Source organism: Saccopteryx leptura, chromosome 1, assembly GCF_036850995.1.
Source record: "Saccopteryx leptura isolate mSacLep1 chromosome 1, mSacLep1_pri_phased_curated, whole genome shotgun sequence".
In the NCBI taxonomy this organism is placed as follows: domain Eukaryota; kingdom Metazoa; phylum Chordata; class Mammalia; order Chiroptera; family Emballonuridae; genus Saccopteryx; species Saccopteryx leptura.
In genome coordinates this window covers 204,204,378-204,224,854 of record NC_089503.1, presented here as the reverse complement: position 1 = coordinate 204,224,854, position 20,477 = coordinate 204,204,378, and the positions used below count along the sequence as shown (strand labels likewise).

General features: G+C 40.3%; 1 protein-coding gene across 1 annotated transcript in view; it reads left to right on the top strand.

Annotated features, from left to right (window-relative positions):
• SCLT1 (sodium channel and clathrin linker 1) overlaps positions 1–20,477 on the top strand; it is a 92,809-nt gene that overhangs the window by 58,003 nt on the left and 14,329 nt on the right. The window contains exons 13-18 of the mRNA XM_066385175.1: positions 348–446; positions 3,268–3,339; positions 7,206–7,280; positions 9,297–9,442; positions 10,643–10,835; positions 15,070–15,266. Of these exons, the coding sequence (XP_066241272.1) occupies positions 348–446; positions 3,268–3,339; positions 7,206–7,280; positions 9,297–9,442; positions 10,643–10,835; positions 15,070–15,266 (782 nt within the window). The remainder of the gene's footprint in view (positions 1–347; positions 447–3,267; positions 3,340–7,205; positions 7,281–9,296; positions 9,443–10,642; positions 10,836–15,069; positions 15,267–20,477) is intronic.

Genomic DNA, 20,477 nt, shown 5'->3' with positions numbered 1-20,477 from the left:
TTTCCAAGAATGTAATACCTGGACTTGACTTATTTTGTACAGAGACGGAGAAAGAAGAAACATTCAAACCTGATTCTAAGAGCCCCACTGTAGAGCCCACAGAGTGAGGGCACCGTCTGAGAGGAAACGCCAAAGGGAAAGAATGACCGTTGGGTTAGGGACAGGCAGGTAGGAGGTTAGCGAGGAGAAGTACCACTCGGTACTTAAGTAAGAACTCCAAGTGCAGATGTCTCAGAAGTTTAGAATAAGAGGATTGCTTTCCAGAGGGTGCTTAGTGGTTAAGTTTTAACCCATTTATTATGCTACCTTTATTAATGACAATGACACCGAATGACTGTTTTCTAAAGGCTCTGATTGAGGAGAGGCAAAAAGAAGAAGATATAGAGAGAATGAGAAAATCATTTTCTCAGTTCATGCAAGATGCCACCATGACGACGAAGAAGGAGGTAAGGGGTTTTTAATTATATTTAAAATTCAAAATTTTAAGACTACTAAGTTTTTGCCTGATGGCTATAACTAGTGAACTGTTAGCTAATTGCATCGATTGTGCCAGATTTCGAAGAAAGATCATCTCAGCAGAGTAGCACATACTGTTTGCGCTGGGCGGGGCCGTGGGGGAGGGGAGGGAAATGGGAAAGAACAGGGTGTAGGCTGGGAACAGAGTGAAGATCAACATAGCTGAAGAACAAAGTTAAAAAGAATCCTCAAAAAGGATCTGAGCATGCATAAGAAATAAGGAAACCTGGTGTTTGCAGTATCTTAGAGCGTCTGAGGACTGGAGAAATCTGACTTAACCTCTCATTTTGTTCGTAAAGAAACTGAAACCCATAAGTTTATTGACTCACTCAAAGTTACATACTAATAGAAGCCAGAACTTAGACCCATACCTCCTCCTAGCTATACTGAGCCCGGTTTTGTTTCCATCACATCGTGCTGACACTTAACCCAATATGTGAATTGTGTGGTTGCTGCTATTCTGTTATCAAGATTACAGCTAATATTTTTGTGTTAATTTCTTGGTTTGAATTGTGAGGCTTATGAAAGTTAAAACCGTCTTGGATGAAAGTTTGCTTTCATCTGGAGAGAGAGAGAAGACTTATATTTGCCTTTCCCTCGGTATAGATGGAAATCTGTTTTGAAGTGGTGTGGGAAAGTTTGAAAGTGTAGTCTGAGTTTAGGGGGAAGAAACCACAGAAGTCCCTTTGGAAGATGACAGAACCGAAGGACAGAGAAGTTGTCATTGCCAAAGGTTCCACTTCCGGGAACCGCGGAACTGCCCTGTGGTTGCAGCCGGTTGCTTCTTGAGCTATACTCTCGGTCACATTCATTTGTGTATATTTTTAGACATTTTCAAACCTATAAAAAGGTTGAAAGAGCTGTGCAGTGAACACTGATTTATTTACCCCCCACCCAGGTAACTCTTTAGCACCTGGCAGTAAGTATCGGTTCCCTTTTGCCAAATGTTTGAGCAGAGACGACAGGCATTGTAACACTTCACTCATGTCTGGGCGTCTCTATCCCCAGGAAAGGGCTGTTTCACTGACAACCACACTACTGTTATCATACCTGAAAAAAAATAAGCATTACTTCAATGCAATCCACAGTCAGATTTCCCTAAAATATCGTTTATAGCTGTTTGGTTTTTTTACATCCGGGATCCAACCCACATTTATGCATCATTGCGTTTGGCTGCTGTCTCTGTAGCTTTCACCAGTTTAAGCCAATCACCTGCCTTCCTCCGTATGTGGCAAGGAATCCTTTGTAGAATACAGGCCAGTTGTCTTTCAGAACATCCACATCTGGATTCATGTGACTATTTCTTCTTGATTAGATTCAGGTCATTTCTGGCAGAATGATGTGTACACTTCCTACCTCATCATATTAAGAAGCTATAATGTCAGGCTGTGCATTGGTGACGCTAAGCTTGACCACATGGTTAAGGTGGTAAGACCCGATTTCTCCATTGTATACCTAGTAAATAATTGGGGGAGATACCTGAAGACCATACAGGTATCCTTCTCCACCAAACTCTTTCATCCAGTGGTCTTAGCATTCACTGATAATCCTTACCTGAAATAAATGAATATTATATATATGGAGTGATTGATTAAAGTGATAATATTCTAATTCTGTTATTCTTTCTGTACATCTATAAGCTGTCATTTTTCAGTAATGAAGTGTCCTGTCCCACTTTTAATACCACCATCGTTTTATGAATATTTTTTATTTTTTGAGTTGCATCCCATCCGTCTTTTTTTCCTCACATTGTTGCTCCAGTCTCCTTGCATAGTGATGCTCCTCTCTCATCCGGTACTGTCCCTGCCTCAGACCTGGAATCAGCCAGTTTTTCAAGAAGCCTTGGTTGTAATTTTTTAAATTGACATTTTTGTTAAGAGACAAGGTTTAGCATAGGCAGAAATCCATGTTCTATGCTTGGGATTGAAAATACTATAACTTTGGCTGTAATTTAAAATAGTCTTGATGACGTAGCTTTATAAATAGATAAATTTTGTTGCTTTAAATGATGAAACAGTTTTTTATCAAAGTACTCATAATATGAGAAGTCCTCTAATTGATTTTCTAATTCTTAAATAAATTCATGTTAATTTTATGGTTATCTTTTGCATGACTCCTCCAATAATCTCTGTAACTTTTCAAAAGTCTTTTGATCTCTATATTCAGTCCTGACCTTTCTACAAACATGAGTATTCAAATGCCTTCTAAAATCTAGTTATATACTTATCTAATTAGTCTCACCAGGTATCTGTGTTCAGCGGTTATGTCTGTTGAGCCACACATTAAGGAAATTTGCAAAAATATAAAATAATCTTACTCTTTTCAAAATATTTTAATTTTAGAAAGTACACATTTTATAAAAATATATTATTTGTGTTAACGTGTAATAACCTTAGTTACTATTTATAAAGAGATTAATAAGTAAATATTTTAAAATTTTCTCAGTTGTCATTTCTAATATGGTCCATTTCAATAGACAGAACCTATCATAAACAGAAGGTCTTTGTTTCTGTAGTGTTAAAGGACCCAGGGCCAAAATGTTTGGCAACCACTGCCTTCTCCCTTAGTCTTTCTCCTCCCACTGGCATGAGAAATACTTGACTCTCCGGTACATCACAGGCTTATTTATCTTCCTATGCCCTAAAATGTACAGCTTTACTTTTTATCAAAATGATTCTCTTAAATGTGTATATTGGATGTTATTAATTTTTATTGTAGATCTAAATAATTCATAATTATCTTAATTTACAGGTTAGAAACACAAAAAAACAATTTAATGTACAGATTTCTCGACTATCGGAAGAACTTTCAGCCCTTCAGATGGTATGTTAGAAGACTATATTGATGTTTTCTTTTGAAATTGCTTATTTTAAAGGGGAAGGTACATATTATCAGGCACTAGGTCATTCAGAAGGTATGTATTAAGATAAGAACTATGCTAGATGCTTGAAAAAGTAAAAATCAAGATAAGCATGTTATCTGTGGTCTTGAAACTTACGGTCTAGCAGGAAAGATGGATGGCATTTATTTATCACATTTTCTGGTCACCTGGTTTGACAAGTATGTACAGGGCGCTCTTGAAGCAGCCAGCTGCAGCTGCTAACGTGCTGGGTTCATGTGGGAATGCAAAAAGGACAGGCAAGCTTCCCAAAATAAATGACCCAAGGATGAGTCGTCGGCAAAGGGAGGATAGGAAAAGAGTATTTGTGTACCTAGAGGTGGATTAAATTCATAAATTTAAAGATTGATGAAATGAAATTTAAGAATCTTGCTTACAGGGGAATAAAAGTATAGGATTTTCCAAAATTGGGAAGATATCAGATTGATATTTAATTACCCCTGTAAGAAGGATCACATCTTTCCAATCTGCAAACTCAGTAGCATCCTTGATGGGAATTTAGGCATCCTGTATGGGTCCTAAGACCAGTAGAACAGAAACAATGTTATATTCTGTTGTGTTTTATGTCATTTGTTTTAAGGATACAGGAACATTAGATAAAGTAATGGGATGCATTGTGGCCAAATAGTCATGTTCTAATTCCTTGTGATTTTTAAATTTTATATCCTCTTCTCTCACCTTGCTATTTTGTTCCATTACGTGGAATGGTTTAGCTATTAAAGGATTAACAGCTTTGAGGAAGAAAGTCCTACCATGGTCTAGGATTACTTAATGGATTGTAACCTCTGGAAGGACAAGAATTTCTGTCCTTCCTATTTTTCCAAATGAACCTGTGGGGATTTGTAAAATAACTGTTAGCAGTGTAACAGAGCTACATAAATTTACTTTAGAGTAAAAAAATTATAATTTCAGATTATTTTAATACATGTTTCTTAGGATATATAGTGAAACAATTCTAAATTATAGCTAAGTGGATTTTTCTAAAAATATTACTGTTTACTGATGTCATGTTACTGATTGAAAAGTGTTTACCATTGTCTATGTCTGAGTTTTTGTTTATTTTTCTTATTTGTTAATTTGTTGCTTCCAGCTTTATATACCACATATGAGTGAAATCATATGGTTCTTAACTTTTTTCTTTTTTTTCTTTTTTCTTTTACTTATTAATGAGGGAGGGCAGGCAGAGAGACAGACTCCCGCATGCACCCTGACTGGGATCCACCCAGCAAGCCCACTAGGTGGCGATGCTCTGCCCAGCTGGGGCTGTTGCTCTGCTGCTCAGCAACTGAGCCATTTATTTTAGTGCCTGAGGTGGAGGCCACAGAGCCATCCTCATCGCCCAGGGCCAACTTGCTTGAACCAGTAGAGCCATGGCTGCAGGAGGGGAAAAAAGAGAGAGAAAAAGTAAGAAAGATGGGGAAGGGGAGGGGTGGAGAAGTAGAAGGGTGCTTCTCCTGTTTGCCCTGACAGGGAATTGAACTCAGGACTTCCACATGCCAGGCCAATGCATACCACTAAGCCAACCGGCCAGGGCATCTTTATCTTATTGTCTGACCTTTCGCTTAGCATAATATTGTATTCTCAAGGTCCATCCATGTTGTCACAATGACAGTATCTCATCTTTACTTATGGCTGAGAAGTAGTCCATTGTATATATCACCCCAATACAGTTAATAAAAGATAGAAAATGTTTAAATTAAGAATTTAAAACTACATTTGAAGGAAGACATGTTCAGCTACTTTGAAAAATAAATTTTTCAGGAAACTCAGGCTACAGATTGGAAAAAAAATATTTGCAAATGACATATCTGATAAAGGTCTGCTATCCAAAATATAGAAAGAACTCCTAAAACTTAACAATAAGATAACAAAGAACTTGATTAAAAAATTGATCAAAGACCTTAACAGACACCTCACCAAAGAAGATATGCAGATGGCAAGTATGCATATGAGAAGATGATACACATCATATACCTCCAGGAAAATGCAAACTAAAACAATCAGGAGATACCACACATGACACCAAATGTGTGACAGATACAACTATCAGAGTGACCACAATCCAGAACGCCAGCCCTGGCCAAGACATGCAACCCCAGGAACTCACGTACACTGCTGGCGGGAGTGAAAATGGGTACAGCCACTTTTGAAGGCAGTTTGGTGGTTTCCTATGGAACTGAACATACTCTTCCACATGGTCCATGTCACTCTTCTTTATGTGCCCACACCAGGTAGAAACTGCATCTACACAAGATCTGCACATGACTTTACAGAAACTTTTCTCATCATTTCAAAAACTTGTTAGCATCTTTTAGTATATGAATGGATACATGAACTGTGATACACTAGACCAGTGGTCCCCAACCTTTTTGGGCCACAGACCGGTTTAATATCAGAAAATATTTTCATGGACAGGCCTTTAGGGTGGGACGGATAAATGTATCACGTGACTGAGACAAGCATCAAGAGTGAGTCTTAGACAAATGTAACAGAGGGAATCTGGTCATTTTTTAAAAAGAAAACATCATTCAGACTTAAATATAAATAAAACAGAAATAATGTAAGTTATTTATTTTTTCTCTGCGGACTGGTACCAAATGGCCCACGGACCATTACTGGTCCGTGGCCCGGGGGTTGGGGACCACTGATCTAGACAATAGAGTATTATTCAACACTAAAAAGAAATGAGCTATCAAGCCATAATGATGCGGAGGAAACGTATATGCATATTACTAAGTGAAAGAACCCAGGCTGAACAGGCTATGTCCTGCATCATTGCAGCAATATGACGTTCTGGAAGAGGTGAAACTATGGAGACAGTAAACAGATCGGTGGTTATCAGAGGTGATGGAGGAAAGAAGGATGAACAGATGTAGGTGAAGTACAGAGGATTTTCAGGACAATGAAACTGCGCTGTACGGCGTTATGATGGTGATACATGTCATTATAAATTTGTCCCAACCCACAGCACAGTCACCACTGAAAGCAAATCCTTAGGTAAAGCAGGGCCTTGGGGTAATGATGTTACACCATGTCGGTTCATCATTTGTAATGAATGTGCCGCTGCAGTGTGGGACGTTGGAGATGGGTGAGGCTGTGCGTGTGCGGGGCAGGCAGGGAGTGTACAGGAAGTCTCTGTCACCTGCACTCTGCTTTGCTGTGAACCCAAAACTTTTCTAAAAGACAGTATCTTTAAAAGAAAATCACACAGGATGAGTTATGAACATAAGAGAAATCTCAAGTTTCACACCGTGAAACATATTCATGGATGAGCAACTTACTCTCTGAACGTATTGTAAAATAGGGTTGAAGATCTTTATTATAATCAGAGTTAATGGTGAAGAACTAGTCATTATGATGATTGTTTTAGGTTTAGTTTTATTCTCACTGGCTGTTTATTAGTTTTGCAAATAATAACAATCTTTAGAATTTATATACCTGTGTTCCTTTTAGTCCACAGGTTATCCTCAGGGTGCTGTGCCTCTAGTTCTATGTCCCCTTTGAAAATATGTGATAATAGTATATGGAAATAAAAACTGTAGTATTAGGAAGGGGTGTCATTTATTTTTTTTTTCTCATTGCTACCCCTCAACCTCCATCACCCACCTTGTGTGTTTACTTAGAACTTCTTGGCATTCTGTCCTGGAGGTGATTTCTGCAACCCAGGGGTAGGCAGCTCTTTGAAGAGTGGGTTTACCTGTTAGTTTGTTTTTGGCTTTGTTTTGTTGTTTCCCATTTTTTCTTAAGGAATTCCAAACATATTTATTTACAATATGACTTGAATTTATAGGAGTGTGCCAGTAAACAATGCCAAATTGAACGAGTCATTAAGGAGAAAAAAAGAGTGGAAGAAGAACTAGAAAAGGTAAAAAGAAAAAGGAAAAACTAACTGTCTAAAACCCAACAGCAAATATTCAACATTACTGTCTGCTTCCATCATACTATCTACTAGCAATCCCTATATTATAAGTATTCTCCTGGTGAGTGTTTTTATTGCTTGGAATATATTCACATTTTGCATTTAAATATTGATATTGCCTGCATACGTTTCTTTATAAAAGTGGCCACATTATTTTAAGTTTTACTTAAAAGTATACATTTTATGAAGTAGCTATAGTCCTTGCTTAAACCTCCTCTCAGTGCTGTATTTCCTTTTGTATGTCTTCTCTTTTTAAATATTAGGCCAATTCTTAATGGGTTTAGACCATCTATAAATATAGGAAGAATATATAACCAGAAAATTAGAACATTGCGGTGATTTTTACTTATCAAAGTACAGATTTCATTACATAGTTAAGAAAAATATTTACTCCGATGATATTTGAGAAAAAAAAATATTGTAAGAAGTCTATAGTTAAAATTTTGTTCTTAGATAACTTTTATTAGCAGTAAATATCCCACTCCCTTTTAGGGCCTTGGGGAAAAGAGGAGACTAATTGATTTAGCACATACTTGCCCTGTATTAAAAAAAATAGTCAATGGTAGAGTCAAAGTTTGATTTTTTTTTTCCAAAGAAGGCTGTATAGCATAAAAAGCATGTGATATATCTGTAATGTTGACATAAAAAAGATCATAACATTAGATCATAAAAGAGTAATTTACAAAGCAAAACATCTTGTATAATCCCATTTGTGTGTGGGGGGGACTGTACATGTCATGTTCCAGGTAGGACCTTCATGGTCACCTCTCTCCTTCATGGATGATGCCTTCTCAGTTTTTGTCATATATGTGCCATTTAGATTGCTACCTGCTTGCTATATACATCAGGGCTTAGGAAGAATTTTTAATGTCATATAACATAGCAATGGTTTTCCACCTTTTTATGCTTGGGGACCCACTGGGATTGCTGAGGCAGAAGTCATCCTGAGCATAAGCAAATCCGACTAAGATAATTGGGTCTGTAATCTCCACACATCGGGCTGGGTAACTGTTTCGCAGATGGGCAGGAAAGTCCTGGCAGACCAGTCCGTGGACCTGCGGTTGTAAATCACTGGGTTAAGGAATAGGCTCCAGTGGGAAAATGTGAAACTTGGAAGGCTGGATGCGACAGGTCAAGAAGAAACAGCTCCCTGTTCTCCCACTGCCTCGCAGAGAAGTGGGCTAGTCGTAGAAGTCTGCATTAAGTAGCGGGACACTGTGCTGATACCCTCCTTTTTATAGAGCGGAGCAACAGAGCAGTCCTGGCAGTGGGCGAAGACAGAGGGTACCTGTCCAGACAGTCTGGTGTGAAGGGAGCTGTGTGTAGGATTTGTCTGGAAGTGTGAGCTAGCTGCCTCGCTCCTGCGGACCTTGCAGTTCTTGGGGTGTTACACCCTCTGCAATGTGGGATAAGGGCCAGTCTCATGGGAAGACTGACTTGGGTGCCTCCACTCCTGCTGGGCAAGGGGGACCCCACATTCCAGCTACATCATTGTCTAGTTAACACAGAAATTTTGGAGTCGCTGTCGGATAGACCTCATTGAGCGCAGCATCGACCTGTGTTTTTTCAGTATTCTGATACAGGATTAACTTGCCTACAAGTTATCAAAGAATCAACACAGCCATCTCTCAAGTGGTTGCATCTTGAGTTTTGGGGTTTTTTTTTACTTCAACTAGTTCACATTTCTTTAAAAAAATATTAAAAGCTATTGGAATGATTTACAATGAGCATGAATAATTTCAAAACATAAGCAGTTATATTTTATATGTCAGTTTTTAGCATTGAATTGTGTAAATGCAAAACAGTCAAATTAATGATTGATACGTTTTAATAAATTACAGTGGAAACATGAACACATAATCATGAGTTTTGGTTTCTCGGCATTGATTTCAGTTTCTAAACCTGAATTTTCTTAGTCCGTTTTCTTTCATAAGGTAATATTCACCTAAGCCTCTTCTTCAGGTGTCCTCTGAAGGCAGGGCCAGCGAGGGCCACTACAGGAAGCTGGAGGAACTGCAGCACCGATGCCTGGTGGCAGAGCGTTCAAAGGACGACCTTCAGCTAAGACTTAAGAGAGCAGAAAATAAAATCAAGCACCTTGAATTAAAGTAAGATATTCTTTAAGATTTCCTGCAATAACATTTGCAGAGTACATAGAACGTTTTACCCATTCTTTACTTTTCTTTTTATAGGACTACTAATTATATCTTATGTTAAAAAATAAAAGCTTGAGCAACACATAGTTGTGGGTTTTCTTCCCAAATTTAATTCTGAAGACTGATTTCTTCAGGAGGAAAAGACTTAATAGTACTTTTGCCATCTTCTTTAAATGCCCCCTTCCTGGCAGTTAACTAGGATGCCTATGTGTGGTATCAGTTGCCTCATTCCTCTGTGCCCTGTAGTTCCTATAAACAAGGGATTCAGTCAAGAGGCCTGAACTGATCCAGCCTTCATTTTTCTGTAAGATTTCTTCGTAGATGATGATATTTCGGACTTCTGTTCGGAGGCACACAGAGTGTGTGTGTTTCTGACCCTGACATCTTTCCGATTTTAGCCTTCTTGGATGATCACTGCCTGAGTCCATCATTTTATTAAGAACTTTATCAGCCAAGGTTGATAGAGAAGAAAAACATCAGCAAGTGTTCTGGGAAATGAGGGCCTTGTCTTTACCAGAAAATGTTCACATTATTTTATTACCTCAGATTGAAAAGATAGAGATTTAAAATGAGAGGAATAGAAATTAGCAACATACACATTTGGAGGTTGTGTCACTGAATAATCCATTGTAGAGAAAGTTCAAAAAATATCTAACCTATTTAAACTATGATTAAGTGAGAAGTTTATAGAAATAGAAATTTATTAAAAACTGTTTCTAAGGCATATAATAGGAAAATATGAAGTAGATCTTGCTATATTTTAGTCACATGGTCAGCTAATGTCTTTTTATGGAGCTGATTGATGAAATAAAGGAGTTTTGATTATTACCTACTTCACCTTTCTTACCATGTCCCCTTGAAGTCCTCTTTACACAGTGGTTCTCAAGTTACTCAAAATTTGAATGAAGTTTCACATAGATTTTCTAGGGGAGTGGTAACAGTTTAATTTGTCTATTCTTTGTTAAGATTGCTAAGGTGAATGTATAATATTTTCTGGCACAACAAAACAGGATGACACCACGCGGCTAAGTCTACAGTAAAGAGAAATGGCTCAGAACAAGGGAAACAAGACTCTCTACTCTAAAATTTAGACAGACTTCTTGATGTCCATTACAAATCATTGTGTCAGTTTCTTTTGTTTTTTTTAATCAGTTCCTCAGAAGAGATATCACGTTGCCAAGAAATGATTCAGAAACTTCAAAATGTCCTGGAGTCTGAGAGGGCGAGCTGTGCACTTGTCAGTGAACAGAGGCTAAAACTTCAGCAAGAAAATGAACAGTTAGAGAAAGAGATGGCGGATTTAAGAAAAATTGCTCTCGAAGCTCAAAAAAAAGCCAAATTAAAGGTATTTTCAAGACTTGTCAGAATTATATATGTACTTGTGAAAATCAAAATAGAATATTTGGAGATCTAAGAAAACATTTTTAAGCCCCCCCCCCTTTTTTTGCCTTCACTGCAGATAGCACTAAATCATAATCCAGACCATTAGCCAGCCTCTTCTGCATGGTAGAACTTGGCAAGCCGACTCGAAAATGATTGCTTTTCACTATCTACATACAGAAAAGTTCTTTTCCAGCTACAGAGTACACTGATATTCCTGCCAAAGCAATTTAAGCAATGTTAGCAAAACTGTAGATTAGATCACTTTATAGACTGCCTCTCTTCTCCCTCTATAGTAGCCTCTCGAAAATTGAATTCTGAAACTATCAATAGCTGTGCAGAGGATGTACATCAGTGTGTTCTGAGAATCACTCATAGGTAGTCTAAAATTCCCATAGTAGGAAGAAGGCAAGGGACAAAGTCTCCTCTGGGGAAAAGCCCTCCCCTTGATTTCCTTCTCATGTGTCCCTTCTCTGTGCTCGCGTGCTCTGGCCAGAGAGACTTGATATTGTGCTAAAGGAGCACAAGTATCACCGTCAACATGTTGCTTGATGTCACTTGCTGTTCCCGTTCCATGAGACTTTTGTAAAAAGTGGCATTAACTTGTTATGATAAGGATCTGTGTCTTCTAGTTTCATAGCAAGGGTATGGGGTGCTAGTGCTTCACTCTGTGAAGTTCAAACAGTCCCACTGCAAACAAATTCATATCGACATATATTTGTTTATTTTAATTTTATTGACTTTTTTAGAAAAAGAGAGGAAGGGAGAGAGAGAAAAAGAGAAACATCAATTTGTTGCTCTACCTATTCATGCATTCATTGATTGAGTCATGTTTGTGCCCTGACTGGGGATCGGCCCCTCAACCTTGGAGTATCGGTATGACGCTCTAACCAACTGAGCTACCCAGCCAGGGCTCAACATATATTTGTTGAATGCCTCCTATTAAAAGTATTAAACACACACACACACACACACAAAGTATTAAACACTATGGTTACTGATAGCACCTTGAACTCTGAAAAAGAGAGCCTTATGTCTCATACAAAGAAGTTTGTGCTTTATGCTTCAGTCAGTGGGAAATCTTTGAACAACAAGGGAAGAATTGTACTATAAGATATCAAGACTTTATGTAAAGTTACAATAGTAAAATATATCATTGACATAAGAATAATCAACTTGATTAATCAGACAAAATAGAGTCCAGGAACAAACCAATTTTTCCTAATCACCTCATTTATAATAATAGCACCACTGCAGTACATTAGGGAAAGAAAATTACAATAAGTGATGCTAGGTCAGTTGGGTCCATATTTTAAAAACAAACCTTGACCTTTAATTTACAGCATACATGCAAATTAATTTGAGTTGCCTTGCAGACCTAAATGTAAAATACAAAACACTGGAGCTTCAAGGAGGAAAGCTTTGTATCCTTGACTAAGAAAAAAATTTCTTAGAACACAAAAAGCAATAATCAGAATGCAAATATAAATGAGTTGGATTTCATTAAAATTAATAAATGGCATCAGAAGACATCAAGAGAAGGAACACTGGAAGTATAATACATACAAAACCAAAAATAAAAAGTGACTTGTATTTAGAATATAAACACTGTTACCAATTAATAAGGAATTAATAGACATCCCATTTCTGTAAATGGGTAAGGCTTAAATAGGCACTTTTTGAAAGAACATATATGAAGAACTGTTCAGCTTCATTACTTATTAGGGAACTATAGTTAAAACTACCATGAAAGTACCACTCCACACCTACCAGAATGGATAAAATTTAAAAACTGACAATATCAAATGTTGACAAAGTTGTAAAGCAACTAGAACTTTCACATGACCCTTTTGGGAGCGTGAACTTGTGCAGCCACCATTTGGCTGTATCTTTTAAAGCTGTACATACATGTATACTCTGCCAGATAACTCTGGCTGCATACCCAACTGGTAGGAGTGCTTATGACCTGTGCTGTGAAGGGCACAAAGGTGGAAGGGAGGGAGACAGCAAATGCCCTTTCCTGCCTAGCATTCTGAATTCCATCAATAGTGGGACCTTTGTTATGGGAGGCCCAGTGGTTGTGGCCCTCTGCCTCCCACCGTTACTGCAGACCTATCCAGCTTAACGATCAAAATTGCATCTGCAGGACCTGGGTTTGTAGAAAGACTAAATTTTGACACCCAAAAACTAACATTTGTTCAATTTACAGATGTGTTTTGACAACCTTACTATGTTTCCGGTCCTAAAGGTTAAACAAGAAGGACATGGTCCCGTACCCTTAAATACTTATAATTGGCGTGGTGGTGGTAGCACCTTAAATATCCACTTGCAAACTCATAAATGCTTTCTAGGAAATGCATGGGGCACTGGGAGCACTTATACAGGGCAGATGGTGAGAGAGTCACTCTGCGGAAGCAGTCATTGAACTGAGTTCTAAAAGTTGAATGCAAATAACCCAGATAAGCAGAAGGGGAGAGATGATTCCATGCAAAGGGAGCGTGTGATGAGACCAGGGAGAAGAAAGCATCAGCAGGGACAAAGGAGAAGTGGAACAGTCACAGACGCAAGCTTGAAGAAGTTAGCAGACACCAGGTTATCCTGAAGGATTCTAGAGCAAGGCTCGTCACAAACAGATTTTCCAGGTGGCAATGGGGAGTCAGCCTAGTAGGCAGAATTCTAAAACTATATAGATGGTTAGATCTGTTTTTAATATATATGCGAGAGAAACAGAAATCGACCACTCCACCTCAGACATTGGAACCACGGCTTCTCCAGGGGAAGTGGAGACCAAGGCAGGGAGGGGGGGGGCATGTTCAAATTTGCATTTTCAGAATACAAGAATTCAAAAATTAGGAAAATACCAGAGTCGAGGAACCTCGGGAGGCTTTCCCAGCAGTAACTCAATACAAAACTAAGAAATCTGTATTGTCTTTCCAGTGCCTGTGTTCATGAAGTCTTCAATTTCTACCCAGGTACACTACCTGAGAAAGCAAATGTACACGTCTCAGGAAGCAGGTTGCCTTTAGCAGGGGAGTCAGGATAGGCTGCTTACAGTTTTCTCCCATGAGCTGTGGACTGTGATGCTGTTGGGTTTCCTCTGGTGTTTTTTGAGTTGATAAAGTTGGGTCCCTTGTTCATTCTTTTAGTTTGGAAGTGGCCATATTGAAGCCACGCCAACTATGGCCATTTCTAAAGCACATTAAACTATCACAAGGTAGGTATTCTTTATAATATTTCTTTAGTGTAGCAGGATAAATACTTGCTGAGAGTACACCAAAAAGGTTGATCCAGTAACTGTTTCTCAGTTGCTTCGAGGGTGGTAATGGGTAGTTTCATTCTAGATGCATGCAAGGGAAGGAAGTTCATTACATAAGGCTTAATTCTCTCCCTGGATCCCAGTTGAGAAAATTTCTAGGGTAACCCAAGAGCATTTACTTGTATGTTCATTCTGCATTAAGGTGTTTTTCCTATAATGACATACATTACCTAGAAAGATACTGAACTTATCTCCATATGAGATTCTCAAAATCATTATTATGGTCTTTTTTCCCTAGAAAAACCTTTGTACTGTAACTGAAATGGTAAAGGAATTCCTATAATCTATAACACCCTTAGACTTCATAAGGCCCTTTGAAGGCCGTCTGAAATGTAGTATATCCATCAGAAATGACGGGAGGGCTCCAGAGCTGGTGCACACATCCGGAGCAGGGAGGCTCATAGCCCTGCAGCCCACACCACGCCCTACGCATCTCCATCGGGCTGCTCCTGAGTGGTATCCTGTATAATAAACAAGTAGACATCTTTTTCAAGGGCTTGAGGAAAGACCGAACTCTCAGTGACTGAGAGCATGAACATCTTCTGTGGACTATGGTAACCAAAGTAGAAGTCACCAATGAGAGCAGTTTGTTATGACATAGTATACTTTTTTACCACTGCCGTTCTAAGGGGCTGGGGAGAGTTCTGCAGAAAGTCGTGGTCCACCGTAAGCCTGGTCTTACTTGAGTGTTTACCGTCACACAGGGTAAGCCTTCACATGTGACAAACACAAATTGTGAACTTAATTTTTATATGAATTGCTCATCCAAACATTTATGTGCTACAGCCAACACCGTGGATGATCCTTTTTGTGCGTATCATTTGTCAGTACAGTCCTCAGAAGAGCAGGAAAGCGGAGACACCATGTTTGCTTCCCTCCCTAGATCAGTACCATGGAGCAGGAACTTTCAGTGAAGGAACGCGGGTTTGAAGTGCAGCTGAGAGAGATGGAAGAGAGTACCCACAGTGCCACTGCCGAACTGAGGCATCTCCTGACCGCGCAGCAGAAGGCGGCCCACTGGTGGAGAGAGGAAACAAAGAAACTTACTGAAAGTGCCGAGCTGAGAGTCAGTAATCTGAAGTAAGTTCCCTGTTGATTGCTTATTCATTTTACAGAAGAAATTAACCTCTAGTTTAAGGTTCCTGCCAGAATCTTTTTGTAAAAATGTGTATAGTTCTGGACCTTGTACTTATATTTTTTATTCAGCATATATTTATTGAACTACTATGAGAAATATTCACCATTATAAACCAAAACCGATACTGTGTGTTTTTGTAGGTTTTAGGCATATGCCACAAAAGATGATTTTTGTTGGACAGAACAGTTTAGAATCTTAATGGTATTTGCATAGAGATTTAGCATCATAATGTTCTATAATTGCAAGAGACTCTGTTTGGCCTGCAGAGCCTAAAATATTTGCTGCCTGGCCCTTTAAGGAAGTTTACTGACTACTGCTCAGAAAGATCTTGAGCTATTGTGCTGAATGAGACGGGCACCCTGGAGGGCTTTGAGCAGAATGGTACGACCAGACTGTCCCCCAGACCGGAACCTGGGCTCCGGGGCTATAAATGCTTTCCACGGTATAGGATTTGGCGGCGCGCCCGCGCTCTGCTGCTTTTCTCGTTGCGAGCTTTCGTTCAACACCTGCTTCACAACTTGTTCTTGCGTTTTCACCTATTTAATGCGTTTGAAGTGTTGTGGAATATTTAATGGATTGATTAATCTGAATAAGCAATATCTCTTTAGTGGACCCAAATATGTTCTTTAAAGATATCCCACCTCAATGGGCACAGTGAGTGACAATATATCTTGGTGAGAACCGGACTGTGGGTAACATCTATACAGAGTGTGCACATGTCGCCCTGGCTGGCTCAGTGGTAGAACGTCAGCCTGGCATGTGGAAGTCCCGGGTTTGATTCCCAGCCATGGCACATAGGAGAAGCGCCCATCTGCTTCTCCACCCTTCCCCCTCTCCTTCCTTTCTGTCTCTCTCTTCCTCTCGTGCAGCCAAGGCTCCATTGGAGCCAAGTTGGCCCAGACACTGAGGACGGATGGCTCCATGGCTCCACCTCAGGCGCTAGAATGGCTCTGGTTACAATGGAGCAATGCCCCAGATGGACAGAGCATCGCCCCCTGGTGGGCATGCTGGGTGGATCCTGGTCCGGCACATGCGGGAGTCTGTCTGTAGGCTGCCCTGCTTCTCACTTCGGAAAAGTACAAAACAAACAAACAAACAAACAAAACAAAGTGTACATGTGTCTGGTCAGTTCTTAGCATCCTGGAAGCTGAAATCAATCATAGCTACAAAATAAATCAATTAAAACTATTATAGGAAATTAATTAACATCAGGGTCATTAGAATCAATGTTGTACTTATACACCATATTACTTTTAATTAAGAAACATTAGCAATTGATTTTACTATTATTTCTTAACTAAAAATAGAAAAATATGCTGTCTACTCTTGTGTTTTAACCGTGTTACCTTGAGGGAAACGTAGTGAGGCCAGAGGCAGACAAGAGAGAAAACGTGGGAGTTTTACTGCTTCTGCCCACAGGGTGCCCGGGCTGAACACAGCCCAGAGCACCGGCCCCCTCAGCGGTCAGGGCACAGTGGGCACGTGCCTGGATTGGAGTTTCCTCTGGGAAGGCATAGGGTCAGGGTCTGCTAATCGAATCATTTCCGCAGGCTCAGTCCCTGGCTGGCTGATAGCTGACGGAGGGCAGGGGTAGAGTGGTCCAGAGTGTGAGACCCTTGCAAGGCAGGTGGTCGAGAGTGAGTTTAATCAGCTGCTCAGGGACGGAAGCTGACCCGTCTCTGGCTGGGGCCTCCATCTGGATCACCTTGAAGCAACTACCAGTATAGCGTCCTAGATATGTGTCTGCAATGGGCCAGAAGTGCCTGCCTTTGACTTATTTGTATCCCAGTGTCGGAGTGGGAGATGAGAAAGTGTCGGTCTTATTGGCCGAGATCTTAAAAACATCTTGAAAAATGTAGCCGAAGTTGTAACTCTCCTCTGGCTTAGCAAGGGACCGAGGACGTCCCATTTTCTCACTCAGCTTTCCCATCAGTCCTTATACTTTGATGACCAGCAACTATGGTTGTGTGGCAGATAATCTGCATCAAGTTTAAGAGAAAGGCAGTACCACCCTTGTGTGGGTCCTGTTACATTTGATTTTCCATAGCTCTCAGGAAAATAAAAATGAATAAATCACTCTAGTTTTACATTATTGTTGTATTAAAAATAACATGGAAATTATTAAAATTATATATATTAACCCTGCAATGATAGGACCTCATTGATATTTTACACACTTGCCATCCTATATTAGTAAATGTAACTGAAAGGACCCACATTCGCTTGGATTGAGGGATTAGTGCACCCTGAGAAGTTTTTAGCGGGATTGTTACATCTTGGCTCTCTAGCTCTTTATTTAGAATGACACTTTGCAAGTTAAAGTGCCACTACCTCAGCTTGCAGATTTATACAAGTATTTCCAGAAGTAAAAGCAGATACCTGAAGTCTCACTTTAACTTATATAACAAATGTCTGAGCAACAACTCTTTTCTAAACATTCTGCCAAACGCTAGAAACACAAAGATGCGAGTAAGATGAGGTCTTGCCCTTACGTTTTCTATATCATTACCCTTTTGATTTCTCTTCTCCTGATAGCACTCATCACTAAAGGAACTGCATTTTATATATCTTTACTTTACTTATACTTTTTTTTCCCCCGCAAGAGACTATCAGCTCCATAAAGTAACTTGTCTCTTGTGTTCTCCACAGGGGCCTTTGTCCCTAGACCCTAAAGAAGGCCCAGCCATAGTACATATTCAAAAAACGGTTGTTGAATGAATTAGTGAGTGAACGAAAAAGCTAGTGACTGTATCGATTATTGTTTCTTTTCTAGGTCATACTCCCCTTTCATCTTTTGATTCTTTCTGAAGAATTTCAGTTTTGGACATGCATTTGAACGTGTGAAAGCTGAGAAAGTATACTGCACCCCACTATTTAAGAGACTACATCACTAAGAGACTTGACGCCTTAAGAAACATAGCCTTAGGGTGAAACTTGTTTCTCATCTTACAGACTTTTCAAATCCTCAGTTTTAGTTTTTACTCTGATCTTATCTCTTCAAGTTCATATGGACACTGGTTGTTATGACTGCTTTTCCTGCTGCCATTCTAGTTCAGTGTAACAGCTTTTAACAAACCCATCATAACTATGTAGGGCAGGAACCCTTCTTTGAATGCTTTTATTGAGGACAGGAGAGAAGGAGCCTAAGTTTTCCAGCTGTCACCTCTCCTGCGCATGTGACACCCTGGTCTTTGTTCTGGGTGTTAGAACACTATTTTTATTAAATATTAAAAGCTCCATGTTCCATGGCAGTTTTGGTAGGTTGAGCAGGTTGAAAAAGATTAGTTAAAACTAAATTGAACACAAGACAGGAAAACAGTAAAATTGGAAAGACTGTTCATGATAATATGGCATTTCAAATCAATGGTGAAAAGATGATGTTTTAACTCATTTAGAATATTTTTCTTTCCCATATATAAAATAAATGTCAAATGGACTAAAGAGTTAAAGAAAAAAAAGAAGGTATTAAAAGCAATGACTGTATTTATCTATTTTTATTATCTTGGAACAAAGAAGTTTTCCTAATCAAAACACAAAACTCAGAATCTAAAAAAGAAAAATACTGATTGATTTAAGTAAAAAAATAAATAAATAAAATTCTTTATGAAGATACCAAACAAAGATAAAAGACAAATGACAAAACTCCAAGTATTTGTATGAAAAATTGGGCAAGAACACAATAATTAAGGAAAAGCTTGACAACCAAATGGAGGGAAACCGTGCCTGACCTGGTAGCTCACAGAAGCAGAAATACAAAAGCTCTGGTGAACCTATCCCACCAGGTTCGGCCACGCTCCTCACTAAAGAGACGGAAATTTAAACAGTAATTTCACCCAGCAAGTTGGCAGAAATGCGCAGGCTGATAACACACAGTGCCCGCCAGCAGCACGTGAGAATTCGGTGGGGAAAATAGGTGGGGACGGGCCGTCCTTGTGGGAAGGACGATCTGACAAGACTCGAACTGCGCAGACTCTCCGCAGCTGCAGGTGCAGGAATCCATCCCCCAGAAACACCTGCGTGAGTGTCAGCGTGCAGTCACACACCTGCTCTCGCTGTCAGCCAGGCCCTGCATGCCTTTACACAGGGCTCTTAACACCCCCACTCGGGTGTCTCTGCCACAAGTGGTTCCCCCCCCCCCCCCGCTCTCCCCGCTTTCTATATACTGCTGTCAGAATTATCTTTCTAAAAAGCAGCCCCGATCCTGGCCCACCACCGCACTGGCTCCTGTTTCGTTGCTGCCTGCATGTTTTTCACAATCTTTCCTTCACCTTATTTACCATCAGTGACCTGCCTCCCTCCACCTGTCCTCATGTCCCCGTGTCCCTGCCACACTGCACAGCCCGCCCTCCCCCTCCCCCCAGCGAACCCGGTGTGCTCGGCCAGCCCGCCAGCCCCTTGTCTGCCCTCCACTTGCTCATCACGTTCTTACTGAGTGGCTTGGCTCGTTTAAGTGCCAAGGACACAGCAAAGCACCCCCCTCCCCTCGTTTCTCTGAAGATACTGTACGGGCAAATGGAAACGATCAAATCAATAAATATCCATGTTGAAAGTCAGATCATAAGTACTACGCAGAAAATCAAAATAAGCCAGTGTGAGGGTGAATGGGTGGGTGGGCACCTGAGACTGGGAAACAGGGAGGACCCTGTGAGGAAACTCATCTTACTGTGGGGTCTGATGACACAGAGGATCCTGTCGTGTAAACACCAGGAGAGAGCACTTCAAGTAGAGAGCGTGGCTACGGGAAGATGGAGGTTGGGGGGGGGGGACCCTGCTATGTCTGCAGGAAAAGAACCAGCATGCAGAGTGAAGGCGGGAGGAGCAGACCTGGGCCGTGCATCCCGTCGGGTAATAACAGCCACTGCAACACGCAGACTCTGAAATCCCAGGGGCTGGGCACAGAAAAGGCTTCTTTCTTGCTCACATTACAGGTCTAAGGCAGTCCGGCAGGAAGGCTCTCAGGGGGAGGTCGTCCCACCTGGGAGGTGTGGTGTTCTGAGCTCACTGAACCACGGGGCGGGGGGTGGGGGGGCGCTGGCTCTTAACTCAATCAGCTCTGAAGTCATTACATCACTTCTCTCTGCCTTCTCTGGCCAAACTGACCCAGCCGCAGAGGAGTCTGGGAAATGCCCATGGAGCACATGGGACGGTTGGTG